The 14,746-nt window shown below is 44.7% G+C and overlaps 1 protein-coding gene across 5 annotated transcripts in view; it reads left to right on the top strand.

Annotated features, from left to right (window-relative positions):
* The first annotated feature begins 7,721 nt into the window (after positions 1 to 7,721).
* The window catches only part of SH3KBP1 (SH3 domain containing kinase binding protein 1), a 352,368-nt gene continuing 345,343 nt past the window's right edge, over positions 7,722 to 14,746 (top strand). The window contains exon 1 of one of the 5 annotated variants that reach the window (XM_061627260.1): positions 7,722 to 8,376. In XM_061627260.1, the coding sequence (XP_061483244.1) occupies positions 8,373 to 8,376 (4 nt within the window). In that variant the 5' untranslated portion in view covers positions 7,722 to 8,372. Of the gene's footprint in view, positions 8,377 to 8,550; positions 8,677 to 14,746 lie in introns of those variants that run through there. The other 4 variants (XM_061627264.1, XM_061627259.1, XM_061627261.1 and 1 more) reach the window with 4 other exon arrangements.

The following is a 14,746-nucleotide window of genomic DNA, read 5'->3' as shown; positions in this document are numbered from 1 at the left end:
TGGCACTCTTTAGACGTCTGCAGAGCCTTCAAGTTCTACCTGCTCTGAACCAAAGACATACAATTAACCAAATCATTATTTGTATTTTTTCCTACTAGAACTCCGGGGAAGAAAGTGTCAAAATCCACCTTATCTTGGTTGTGGGCCTGCATTGCCCTGGCCTGTGAGTCACTTAAGCTTCCAGTGCTTCACAGTGTTACAGCACATTCTACTAGGTCTACAGCCACCACGGCGGCATTTGCAACCAGTGCCCCTCTTGCAGATATTTGTAGGGCAGCAGTATGCTCCACTCCAAATTCATTCATTAGGTATTATAAGACAGACCGCTATGCCTCTGCCGACGCTTCTTTCAGGAGGCATGTTCTGCAACAGGTTGTTTCACATGTATAGGCAGTGGGTGGTCACTCCATACTAGGGTTGCTTTGGTACATCCCACGTGATGGCATGCTACTTGGGGGAAACAGACTGTTGGTCTCACCTGAAAGGTGGTTTTCCCAGGTATCATGCCATCATGGCACTCCCTGATGGAGGCTGCCTGGGTATATTATACTGTATTAGTTTTTCGTACACGTTTTTACTGGTGAGGTTTTAATTGTTGTGTTTATTTATTTATTTATTTGTGTAAAATATTTATATCCTTCCCTTCTACCCTATAATAGGGCACTCAGAGCGGCTTACAAAAATAAAATCAAACATGTACATAATAAAATTATAAATAGTAAAATCACAAAAACATTAAAATAAATTAAAATACATAAAATGCAATTAAAATACATAAAATGCAATATATATACACACACACATATATACATATATTTAGGAATTGGTACTAAAGGGACTACAAAGGTAAAATTTAACATAGAAGGCATAAAATCAGTGTCAGGCTCTACCTTCAGTCCTCCGGAACAAGATTGTTTTAAGAAGTCTCCGGAAAACCAACAGGGAGGGAGCAGAGTGAACTTCTTGGGGTAGAGTATTCCAAAGCTTGGGGACCACAGCTGAAAAAGCTCTCTCCCGCGTGCCTGTCAGTCTAACATCTTTCACTCCAGGCACACAGAGACCAGAAGCAGATGATCTTAAATCCCAGACAGGTACATATGGGCATAAGCGGTCCCTCATGTACATTGGTCCAAGGCCGTTTAGGGCTTTAAGGTCAGAACCAGCACTTTGAATTGGGCCCGGAAACAAATTGGGAGCCAGTGGAGTCTATAAAGCACAGGTGTGATATGCTTCCTGCGCCGTGCTCCAGTTAACATTCTAGCTGCTGCATTTTGAACCAACTGCAATTTCCGAACCGTTTTCAAAGGCAGCCTGTGATGTTCCTGTATTAATGTAAATATGGTAAGTGCTGTTTGTATAGAAGATATATGGTAAGTGGAGTGAAAGAGGAGGGGGGAGTAGATGAGCAGTAGAATGCTGGATGATTGGCTGAGCGTTTGAATGGCTGAGAGTATAAATGGAAGAATGACAGTTGAATCTGGGTGGATGGATGTTGGTCGGTGAATGTTAGGAGGTGGAAGTCAGTTGGTGAATGTGAGAGAAAGAAGGTGTTTGGTAGTGGATGTTAGGAGAGTGTGGAGAAAGAGGGAATTGGAGTTCTAGTTAATAATAAGACAAGTATCACAGGAATAGATGAAACCATATGCTTATGTACCAATATAAAAGTAATCTTGATATTTCTGATATTTAATAAATACTATTTTGGTTTACCGAAGGCCTGATCCTTGGCTGGGGTTTTCACAGACCAGAAGGGAGGGCAAGGTAATTACCAAGGCTTAAGGGAAACAGTAACAAATGGTGGCAGCGGTGAAGAGAAGAATAATAACATTTCAAGTATCCAGAGCAACCCAGAGTTATATGTGTAATCTATATAGATACCAAGGGGTTGGGAACAGCATACGTACGCAGTCACGAAAGTAACCAGATAGAGAGAGACTCAGGCAAAGTCTCTGAGAATATTGGTTACAGGACATGACTGGTGGTGCTGCCTAGCAGGGGGATCTAGTGAGATCTGTGCTAGAGCGGAGAGAGAAACCATATAAAGGACAGTCCGGACTGGTGGAGTCCCTGGTGGTGCCTAGTGAAAGGCAGTAGCCACAAGCAGGTAGGAACCTGACAGAGAGAGCCAGGGAAGGACGTCACACAGCCCCACATAGAGTGCGTTACAGTAATCAAGCCTCGATGTCAGCAATGCATGTGTCACTGTGGCCAAGTCAACTGCCTCCAGGAATGGACGCAGCTGGTAGACCATTTTGAGATGGCCAAAAGCACTTCTGGCTACCACAGCCACCTGATATTCAAGCAGCAGGGCAGGATCCAGGAGGACTCCCAAACTGCAGACCTGCTCCTTCAAGGGGAGTGCAACCCCATCCAGAACAGGTTGCAACCCCGTCCCTGATGCAGTTTTTCCCTTGACCAGCAGTACTTCTGTCTTGTCTGGATTAAGTTTCAGTTTGTTAGCCCACATCCAGCCCTTCACAGCCTCCAAGCATCGGTTTAGGATGAGCACTCCCTCCCTGCAATCAGGTGGTAGGGAGAGAGAGAGCTGAGTGTCATCAGCATATTGATGACATTGTACTCCAAATCTCCTGATGACCTCTCCCAGCGGTTTCATATAAATGTTAAAGAGCATGGGAGACAGAATGGAACCTTGCGGTACCCCACAGGCCAATGGCCAGGGGGTCGAGCAGTAGTCTCCCAGCACCACTTTCTGGGTCCTGTCTTTCAGGTAGGACCAGAGCCACTGTAAAACAGTGCCTCCCAATCCCATCCCAGCTAGACAGTCCAGAAGGATACCATGGTCGATCGTATCGAAGGCCGCCGAGAGGTCCAGCAGCACCAACAGGGATGCATTCCCCCTGTCTGATGCCTGGTGTTAGGTCATCAAGCAGGGCGACCAAGGCAGTCTCTGTCCCATGGCCAGGCCTGAAGCCTGACTGAAAAGGGTCTAGATAGTCCGATTCACCCAGGAAAACGTGGAGCTGAGCAGCCACTACCCTTTCAATCACCTTGCCCAGAAAGGGGAGATTAGAGACTGGGCGGAAGTTGTTAGGATCCGCAGGGTCTAACGAAGGTTATATGGTGTTAATAAGTCAAGACCTTTATGTATGTGTTCTGCATGTTGCTGCTCCTTCGTTTGAGCAGTTGCCCCTTTTTTCTTTGCTGGTTTGCCTGTTCTGTTTATGACTGCTATTCAGATGTCTCCCTTCAACCTTGTCACAAATGAACTGAAGGGGGTTGGAAGGAGCAGCTCAGATCTTGACTCCTGTGCATTCTTGCCTTCGGACACTAGATGGCACCATAACTCACATGATGGCATGATACCTAGGAAAACCACCTTTCAGGTGAGACCAACAGTCTGTTCTACTGACTCTGCATGTTAGGATGTCTTCCCACAGTAAAGAAAACGGTGGTAATTAGTTCTGATAGTTTAATTGAAGCCAATATCCTATCAACAGATGGGAGAGATTTGATTAGACCTTAAGTTCCAATGTTTTTTATTGATCCTTCACTTGACTGTAAACACTTACTTCAACATACCTTTAGGTAGATTTTGATGTCATATCAGAAGAGAGTAAAATTGTGATACTGCTAAATGGCATTGCCGAGAGATTTGTTATTTATGCAGTCCCATACGCTAAATGACCCATGTTTACTTCACTGTAATTTTAACTCAGAATTGTTTTTAGGATTTCTAGGAATGACTGTGGCAGCTATAGCCACAATGAAAGCTATTCTACTCTCTAAGCTTTAGGCATTTGTTAGTTTAATAGTTAAACGGGATCAAACTTTAAAGGCTTCATTTTTAGCCACAAAACCTGCTAAAATGTGGGGTATGAATGTATATAAACTGATGAGGGTGGGAGGAAGACATGCCATTCCTTTGCCTGGGTGTCTCCAGAAGCATGTGACATGCCATTGCTTAAAATAAGATGCTAGACAAAATGGACTTTTAATTGATCCAATAGAGCTATTCTTATTAAATTATTGTTCTTGGCATGATATCAGAAGTTGAGGTGGTGATGGCATACAGACTCTCATGTATGTCATATTATATATAACCAGTCTCCTTGCTTCTGTTTTTTTATACCACGTTTCTGATGTTCCACCCATATTTTCATATGAAAGATGCAGATGAAGCCTGTTCGCCCATAGGAATGGTTGGCTATCTATGGGAGAAAGTGAAGAACTTGCTCTTTGGCCTAGAAAGTGGTAGTGTTAGAATAGGCTCTGCCTTTATCCTAAGCATTTCCTCAGTAGTATTGCTCAAAGTTTCTTAGAAGCCAATGTGTCCTTCGAATGCCTGGAAGAAGGTAAATTGTTTGATTTCCTCACAAAAATCTTGCACCTTTGTTCCTGGTGCAGTGCATGTTTGTGTCCTCTAGAGGGCAAGCCCACATTAAAAAAATGTTCAGGGTGATCCACACATTAATTCCCTCTGCTTTTCAGGTTCTTTGCAAATCATGGATCTTCCTCACCCTCTGTCATAATAAGCACTTCAGTAACAGTAGAAAGATGGACAGGTTGCCAGCCTTTTGCCTTGCCTTTACAACAGCTAGGACTCCATCACAGTAGCAACTATGAGGGAGAAGGTATCTGCTACTTCTCTTAAGTTTCTGCTGTGCATCTTCAAAGTGTTTTACAAAATTTAGCCAGACCCATATCCAGGCTAGACCCAACTAGGAAGACTCTTGGCCCCATTACAAGGTGGAAAAGGTTTTTGCTCCTGCTTAGGTGACTACACTGGGATCACTTGTAGTGCTCTGAGGTCCAGGCTAACTGCAGTCTCCCAGCTAGCCGTGTGTAAAGGCTAGGATGCTGCAGTTGGAGAGCTCAGCCCTCACACTACTGCAAACCTGGCAGGAGTTTACTTGGAGTGGGAGCTGGGGGGACTCAGAATGCCCCATCATGGAGTTGGGGGGAAAGGGTTGTCTCCTTTCTCCCCACTGGTCAGGCAGAGGAAATATGAGGGGGTCCTCCACTGCTTTAGCCTCCAGAGCATTTCCTCTTCCACGGGAAGGTGGAGTGCCACTTCACCAATGGGACTGTAGGAGGTACACTAGCTGGAGAGACAGTTCTGGGACTGGCAGGATCTGACCTCCTTTAACAGTGGCCATGGACAATATGTCGTCCTGGCCAAGATGGCTGAGCCAAAGGTCTGGCACTGGAACAAAGACCAGGTACAGCACTGGTCACTTCTGCCACAACCACTTTGGTATCTTTGAGGAGCTCTCCTCTGCGAGGAAGATCCAGCCTAAGGTGAGGATCACCCCCACAGACGATGACTCCCCATTGCACAACACTTTGCTGATTTGCAGTGTGCTTGGCTTTTTCTCCTCGAAGATCGAGATCAAGTGGGAAGGAGACCAGTGTGGACCACAGACCTCAACTGGAACACTGACTAGACCTTCCAGATCCAGGTAATGCTGGAGATGCAGCCGGAACACTGAGCCATCTACACTTGCCAGGTGGAGCACGCTAGCTTTGAAGGCCCTGTCACCATGCAATGGGAGCCACAGTCAGTCTCTGCCAACAGCAAGATGTGGGCTGGGATTGTGGGGGTCATGCTGGGCTAGTCTTTGCAGCAACTGGACTCGCCCTTTATTTGAATAACAAGAAAGATGATGATGGCTGTGCCAGGGAGAATTTGGACCTGCATTTGAAACTCCACACCTTTCCCCCAAACAGGAGCTCTGAAGATACCTGCTTTTTCTCCATAGGAGGTCTCTCCCAGTGTCTCATAGATATTTTTTAATTGTTTTTAATGTATTTTAAAACTGTTGTAACCTGCCCTGCGACCTCAGGGTGACGGGCAGGTAATAAATCTATATCATCATCCAGCAGTTGTACATGACCCTGGGAGGAATGGAAATGTCACTGCCCTTCCAGTAGCCTTCCAGTTTATGTGACTGGCTTGCCTTTGGCTGCTTTAGGATTTGGAATGAAAGAAAATAGAATAAACCAGCCACTTTAACAGCAAGGCCCCACCAGCACCTGAAGGAAACAGTATGCCCCAACATTAAATTACATTAAAAATCAATAGGGTATAATGGAGAGAAGGTGGGGAAAGGGGTCTGTTGTCTCCCTGTGTGTATGAGAGAGAAGTTGGTATTGATTGTATGTGTAGTCTGGAGTGTGGGATGGTAGGATATTGTGTGTTGTGTCTTGAGTGTTTGAGGGGTCTTTAAAGAGAAAGAACTGCATTCATAGAAATTTTGTATGCTCAGGATCAAATCTACCTTTCTTCCTTGCGCTTACGTTCTGGGGGCAAGTTACTTTGTATTCTAGCATCACCAGTTTGCTTCTTGTGAAATGGAGCAGAAAACTATGGGTTCAAATAAGTGGTTTGGTATTTGGGGTTCAGACCCAACCTCTATCTTGTAATCTATTTGTCATCTTGGGCAATTTGTCTCCATCTAGTCCAGCACTTGGCTTGTAGTAATGATCACCTAAATGCCTTTGGGAAGCTTAAAAAGCAGCAGAGGATTGAGGACATCAGCACTTCCCTGTTTGCCACCAACATTTGATACTCAGATAGAATGAGTGTTATGGCTCTTCTGAATTGCTTCTGCCAAACTCCTGAGGATTTTCTGCCACTGTGTAGGCTTCTAAATGCCATGGAATGTGTAAACACAAAATACACAGGTGCGTTGTAATGGTGCATGCTATGTTCACACATTATACTGAACCCCAGCAGAATTTCCTGGGTGTCCTGGCTAGAAATTTTCTGGATCCACCCAAATGTTGCATAAAGTTTGGAATAAGGAATGGGCATCTCTTATCAGTTCTATAGTATATTGGTATGACTCATTTAAGCAAATGGTGCTGTCATACTAGGTCAATCAATGCCAGTATTGTTTGCACCTACTGGCAACAGCTTTCTGGTGTCTGGTATAACCCACTACATGATTCTTTTATTTGGAGTTGCCACGGGCTGGGCCCCCTGCATGCAAAGCTGGTGCTCTACTACTGAGCTAAGGTCCTTAAAATATGCAACTTTTTTGTCATTTTGACTATGTCTTGCCCCTCCTTTATTTAAATCGTTTTCCCTCGCCCATGGTGCCCTTGAAAACAGGATGTCAGAGACCTGTTTCTGCCATGCACATGGCTTTAGCTTGATAGTCGCGCCGCAGGAACCAGCATCTTAAAAAGCACCCCGTACAACGCTCATTGCTCGTGTCGCCTGTGCGTGCGTTGTTTTGACTGTGGAACGTCATTCCCCGCAGGTAACGCTAATTTTGTTGTTGGCCGGATCCTGCCACCGGGCGCGTGGAAGGGCCTTCTACACTGCGCTAGGCGGAAGGTCCTTTTGGTTTTGTGGGTGTGGCGACATGTGGTCGGTACCGAAAACCATTTGAGTCTGTGGACAAGACAACGGTCAACATAAGACTTTGGCGCTGCGCGTAACTTCTGTCCTGAGAGGCAGTTCAAGATCGCCTACCCGCCCTATTTCAATTCAGTAGGCGTGCAAAACGTCATCTCGCAACAGATTTCTGCCAGCGTGTGGATCGCCACGCATTGCAGCGGATTCAACAAGCGCCTCCCTCTTTTCCCTCATTATTATTATTATCTGCCCCAAAGGAAGAGAGGAGGCTCCAAGAATCTGGTGCCGTGTATCTCTTGGAACGCCCTGCTCAACGACCTCCCTCAGCCTGAGTGGGAAACGCGTCCGCTTCCCTTCAGGCTGCTGCTGGCCGTCCGGAGGCGGTGCGCTGAGGCCACCGCGGCGCGTTCTCGCGACACTTCCCTTCTAGCTAGCGGTTCAGTCGAGCAGCGGCGAAGGTACCAGCCCGCTAACCGAAGCAAGCCTATTTTTCAGTAGCGCCTGCCCCCGCCGCCAGCTTGGTGGTGTAAATAGGATCCCGAGAAGAGGCGACACTACCACCACCACCCGCCTGCCCATTCCCTTACAGAGAACGGCTACCGCCGCCCCTTTGCTTTCGTTCCCGCCCTAACGCGCGCGCGCAATCACATACACATTCTTTCTCTTCCCCTTTCAGCCCCAGGTAGAATCCGCTTTCTTTTCCCATTACTCTTTTTCCATCCCTCAGATTTGCTGGTGGTGTGTCAGGTGCTTGTTTCATGGTTTCTCTCCCCCTTCCCCCTTTCGTTTTTATGTCAAGAAAAGCCTTTTAATTCGTTGCTTGCTTGTACGGGAAGCTTTCAGAGCAGAAAATAAAATACAGCCTTTCTGCTCTTGCAATGGGTACTGACTAGCCGAGAGGAAGCAACGAAGAAGCTACTACAGGCGGAGGAGGGAAGCTTCCTGTAATCTGTACGACCCCGTCGTCTCGTTTTATTTCCTCTCCCTTCCAAACCTGCAGCCACCTCAAAACTTTCAGCTTGTCTGGCGGAGCCCCAACTCGACATAAATGGGTGAGTGTAGACGCCAGCTGGGCTTGGAGTGGGCGGGAGTGCTCGTGCCTGTCCTTTCCCCTCCCCCTCTCTTTTTTTGGCCAAATGAGACTTGCTGCGTGGCTTACCTTAGAGACCAACCTTGCACGATGAGTCCCTAGACGTCGGTAGCACAGGCCGAAGCGGCCAGACGCCCACCGCCAGTTGCCGCGTTCTTAACCAAGTGTGGGGAAAACACTTGTATTTCATGTATTTTTAACATGATGATATTTAATACACGTCACTAATATTTCGTGAGGCGCGATAAGATGCTTGAGTTAGGTTAGTGAAACCAGAGGGTGTGCCTTTTTTCTACCTTGAGTCGGTTGGTGTTTTGGTATAAGAGAGCATCATGCCTAATCTCTTCAGAGACCTTTTAACTCTTTCCTTTCTTCCCTCGTCTCTCCCTTTGATGCTGTTGACTCTGTTATCGTCGCGCATGTGGAAATGGAGGGCTATAGAAAGGTGTGAATGAAAGGAAGTTTAAAAAAAAAACAGCATCTTGCCACACTGTGGCAAAATATGTTTGTGGCAAGCAACGGTGTGAGAGACTGGAAGGGCGGATGAGGGCCCGGGGCGGATGAAGTGGAGATAAGATAATAGAGATGAGAAGAGCCCAAGCGAGCTTCTGTCTTTAGCACCCGGAAGACGCTGCACTTTTTCTGTCGACGTATCTTTGTGTGAGTGAACGAGAGAGAGAAAGAGAAGGCCGATGCAGAAACCAGCCATCGTTACATGACAGGAAATTGGAGGGGCGTGCTGTGCCTTTGACATTTTTTCGAGGGAGGAGAAGAGAATCTCTCCCTTTTTCTTCACATCTCCCCCTCCCCGCTTCTCCTGCATCGCACGAAATGCCTCGTTGGCAGCTTTGCACAGCATCTCTCTTCCCGTGGAGACGCCTAATAGTCAGTGAGCAATTCGAGGCTCTGCTGTAGCCCCGCTTGCTTACCTGTGTAGCTTTCTACGCCGGACTGTAGGGGCAGCTCAGCCTTGGAGGTGCGGTCGGCTTTTGGAAGAGACTGCGGCTGACGAGCCTCATCGATCCTGGCAGCTATCCATCAAGAAAAGAGCAGTCTAGGGTTACCAGATGTTTTTTGCCGCAGCGCCACAGAGGGATTGTTCCTTAGTTGAAAAATACGGTGGGTCCACTGGGCATCAGTGCTCTGGAATGTCTTCCCTTCTCTCTCTCTCTCTCTCTCTCACTTTAAGTGGGCAAAATATGCCTGGTGTGATGAGAACATGTCATTTCAAAAGAGAGAGGAACAACTTTGAGCATGGTAGGGAGTCCATGATGAAGACAAAGTCTAAGAGGTTTGCTAGGAATCTCTTGTGTTGCATGTCAGCAAGAATTAGGTAATGAATCATTCATTTATATCACTGTCAGGGGCCAAGGAGAGACAGAAGAGACAGCAGTGCCAGGCACTAACAATCTGAAGGGCAAGTGGCTTGTTCCTGCCTGAAGGAGGACTACGTTCACACTTTGACCATGTGTTTGTCATAAACACAATGCACTCTGTGTTGCAAGCATTCACACTTTTATAAAGTGGGGTGTTCAGCTCTTATGCCATTTTTTGTTGTTATGTGCCTTCAAGTTGACTATGACTTATGGCGACCCTATGAATCAGTGACCTCCAAGAGCATCTGTCATGAACCACCCTGTTCAGATCTTGTAGGTTCAGGTCTGTGGCTTCCTTTATGGAATCAGTCCATCTCTTGTTTGGCCTTCCTCTTTTTCTACTCCCTTCTGTTTTTCCCAGCATTATTGTCTTTTCTAGTGAATCATATTGTGCCATAGCTATCCTATAATGTTGCATAGTTTCAGAACATTCAATTTAAACACACTTGTATACAGTATTTGTTTAGAAGGCAGCAGGCTGGAAGGAATAAAATAAGATTTTTTTGGTCTTCAGTTGATAGGTGAGTATGGGAGATTTTGGGGGGAAGAGGGAGTCATTCCTTGATGATGACTGAACAAGTTTTTGAGCTGGTCAAATAATTAAGAAGGGATTTGCAACTAGTTCCTGCGTGGGTCACATGATTTGCTTCAGTTTTTCACGGTTGAGCTTTATTTACTGCTGTAATATAATGAAGCTCATTCAGTATGTTGGTATTTCATTCAGATGTACTGATCTGAGTTCAAGTGCTATATTTAATTCACCATTCAGCAATTCTGATGTTCCAGTATCCAAGTCGGATGTGCTGATCACCATGCCCCTTAATTTTAATATGCATATTTATTACATATATTTCACACCATCCTCATTTTGATGCAATTCTGTTACTCGTTGTTTATCCTGAGAAAAAACATGTAATCCTTTGCTTAAATACAAAATAGTGATTGGGGGAGAGTATTTATGAATCCCCATCATACCATTTAAATTATGCAGGGCATGAGTATTCTGTACCTGAAAAGTCCAACTTCTGTGCTAACACACCTTGTATTCTGTTCTTAAACTATATAATGTAATGAGAAACCTGGTCTAAGAGTATGTCTGCACCAGTTATTTTTAATGGCAGATGGGTCTGAAGGTGCTTCAAGTTGATTATGCAGTCTGTTCTTCATTATGTATCCTGTCCAGATAGTTCTTCTTCTTGTAGTGTGAAAAGTACTTGTTAAATTAAATTACAGTGGCTTGGAATGGATCCAAACTAGGTGTCTGTGACTGGAAGGACTCTTGTTCACATGCGACTGAGATCCAGTAAAGAAACCTATGAGCAAAAGGGAAGAAGGCAATTTTCACTACGTGCTCCTGCAGCACTCTGTGCCACTTCTCATGCACAAGGGGCTATGGGGGAGCGGGAGTCGATAAAAGTCACTTCTGTTCTCCTGATGGAAGGCTCAGGGGATGCCTAGTTAGGATCCAAGCCATTACCCCCAATATTTGTATGAGCTCTCAGGGTCCTTCAGCCTGCCCTTTATTTCATAGGTCCTCATTCAATCTCATTAATATGGATGGTCTTCACACTGTTTATAGGGATGCATATACAGGCAATATCATTTATTTTCATTACATGACACAATTTTGTTGTAGTTTTGCTTTGTCTATAGCAGAAGATACTATAGCCTGCCTCCCTCACAGACAGAGTAACTTTTGCCAGCCCCACTTCCCTTTCCTTTTGGGACTGATTTTTCCCAAAGAGCAAAAAGCTGCAAGTGAGAAAATAGATATTTTCAGCAGGAAACTGCTATGGGGCCCCAACTGGAATTGGGCTCATGTTCCAGAGCAGAGCCTTGCAGACCCATATTACACTAGTTTTTTTTAAAAAGGGGTGAATAATGTAATGTGTAGGCTGTTCCTGATGTTCTGCTAGAGGTAGAACATGGAACCCCCTGTATGCAAAGCATGTGCTCTGGCACTGAGCTGTGACCATTAATTGTATTTATTTTTAGCTTGCTAAATGGTTAGTCACCAGTTAATACAGAGCTAAACGTCTGTCATTCGAGACATTTTTTTCTAAAACAGGGATTGATAGCCTATGGTTCCCCAGATGGTGCTGGACTTCAGCTCCCATCAGCCTCAGCTAATAGGCCAATGGTCAGGGATCATGGGAACTGTAGTCCAGCAACATTTAGAGGGCACAGGTTCCCCATTCCTGTTATAAACTTAATAATTTGGATCTATTCTATTACTTCATGTTCATTGTTAGAGCTACAGAATAAATGATTTATCATAATAAATAGAAGGTTTAAATTGTCCCTTAAAGTTGAATGGCTTTGTTACTGATAGATAGCATCATAGCTGTTCATCCATTTGCAAATAAAATGGGGACTAATAAATAGTTTGATGAGAAACCTGGGAGGAAAGCATGACATGAAGCACATTGAGAAAATGCAGAATGACAGAACATGAAGCAAACTGATAGAATGCTAAAGCATAACAGAAAATACAAGGTTGAAACAGATAAAATAATACAACTTCAAATTTTTGTGTTGTTTCTTAACACTTAGGTATATTGGACACCATAGTTCTATGTTCAATTTTGAGAAACCTGTTACTCATTCAGAAACTATTTTTGTCATGCACATAACATGGCTGTCTGTATATCTTACATAACCTTTTCCTTCTAAAACCAAATTTACATTACAGAACCAATTTCCTGCTATTGCATAAACCTCATCTCGGTTTTGTGTCTCGTGTGCAGTCTGGTGTGCTGTTACTGCTTTCCTACTAGATAACTTGACAGTGCTGATTTTTGTCCATTAGGGACTCGCTCATTGGAGAAAATAATTTACCCTCAAGGCTCTGGGATGAATTAAACTACCATATTGCGGCTAAAACCTTACTAAGGGTTTTTTTAAAGATTTTTTTTTAATGCCCACATGGTTTTCTTAACATTGTAGGGTGGGAAGGAACCAAATGGTAGTTGTGTTTGATGTGACTGCTGCAAGACATACAAATCCCTATGATCACAATCCACATCACATGGTACCCCTGTGGGAAAGGAGGTATCCACAGTACCCCGGTGAGAGAGTTGATATAAACTACATAATCTCACAGCTCAGCAAATAGATCCAGGTAATTAAAGCGTGATAATTAAGCCGTATGATCTGGGAATGGCCAACACAATAAGAACCACCACCCAAGGTCCCTAGCTATCTGGGAAAGTTTTCATATGGTAATTTAGCCAGACTTGAAGCATTAGCAAAAGTCTTCCATGAAGTTTGACCAAGGAAAATTTCAGTTGAATGCGTATCTTTTGCAGTCCAAAGACTTGCTTATAGTTGTGACATATCCCTGATTTTCACGCAACGTTATTTTGAATATCTTAACCCCAATTCTCCTGTTACAAGTTTCACTCATGGGAGTCTTCCAGTGTGTGTGTCTCTTTGTGGGTCAGAATCCCAGACAGTGGGAAAGCATACTGGGGATATATTGCACAAGAGTGCCATAAAATACCAGTGATAATTCCCATTTGCTTTTGTGGCTAATACCCTAAACTATTACATGTGTTGAAGATTAAAATGCTTTTTTTGACTTTCCAGGCCATTTGGTCAACTTAATACCAGTATTCTGTGTGCTCCTCATGACTGCTTGTAAACTAGCTGGGGGGGGGGGGATCAAGTTGCTTTGTAAGCAAAGTTGCATGTTTCCAAAAAAATGAACCTTATTTGATGAGAGCCGTGAAAAGTTGGGATTGAAAATATTTCTTTATTAGTATACCACTACTTCATTTAAAAGCATCATTACTTGTTTACAACAAGTAAAAAAACCCATACAGTAAAAACTATTAAAAATGCGTAAAAACAAAGGTCAACCCATCCTGGAGCCAGTTGAGGTGAGTAAGAATCAGTGTGGGGAGAAGGCATACCTGTATGTTAAAATAAATCAACAAAGAAGCTACAGCAAAGTGAATCCTTTTATTAAATAGCATCAGAGGCAGAGTAGACTGTGGAAACAGGGCAAATAAATATGGCTGCCAACTTCCATGTGCCAGTAGGGCTCTTATACCTTAAAAGCAGTACAGCAAATAGCACAGTAACAAGTGTCATTTGTCCCACTGCTAGGACAAGAAGTTCTGCCACTCTGCATAGGAAGAGCTGGAATAACACAGGTCACTGCTGCAGGCTGTGCTGTAGGCCATGCTGCATTCTCGTCATTCAAGCAGAGAACATCCTTGCCTCTGCACCTGTTTTGGTGCTGTCTGCAAAGAGCTAAGATAGAGACAGCAGCAATAGAGACTAATGGTCAGCAACTGTAATGCATAATAGTTCCTGGGGCTAGGTAAACAGTAGGTGTTTGAGCTAGTGACTGAAAGAGAATGTTGCCATCTAGGTGTTCTTCTACTGACCGCTCCCAGCCTCCCTCTCCTGTTGAGGAGAGGGGAACGTGTGAATGAGAAAATATGTATCCCTCCCCTTTGTAGAAGTTGTGGTGGAACTCTGCATGCAGTGACTGGTTGTTATGTTCATGTGGCCAGGCTGTGCTACTGCAGTGCAAAGTGATTACGCTTGTTTAGACAGCAGTAGCAATGGATGGAGGGGAGAGCCTGATATTCAAGGCCTCCCTTTCTTTCAGATATTTGGGACGCAGTTGTTTAGGGCTTTAAACAGTAATGTGAGCCCTTTGAACTGGGCCTGGAAACAAACTGGCAACCAGGGCAGCTGTTTTAAAATGGGTTATGAGTTCTAAAGGAAACCCCAGCCAGTAATCTGGGTGATATCACTGGGTGATAGTTGTTGAACACTTCTGTGTCCAGGGAGGTCTTCTTAAGAGGGGGACGTACCACCACCTCCTTCAAGGCAGATGGAACCTCCCCCTCAAGCGGCATTGATCACTCCCTGGACCCACCCAATCAGTCCCCTGTGGCTAGTTCTCAGTAGCCAGGAAGGGCAAGGGTCAGGGGGCAGGTG

This window comes from Rhineura floridana, chromosome 5 (genome assembly GCF_030035675.1).
Source record: "Rhineura floridana isolate rRhiFlo1 chromosome 5, rRhiFlo1.hap2, whole genome shotgun sequence".
Taxonomy (NCBI): Eukaryota; Metazoa; Chordata; class Lepidosauria; order Squamata; family Rhineuridae; genus Rhineura; species Rhineura floridana.
Note: the sequence above shows the minus strand (reverse complement) of the source record. Positions and strands in the feature narration are given on the sequence as shown.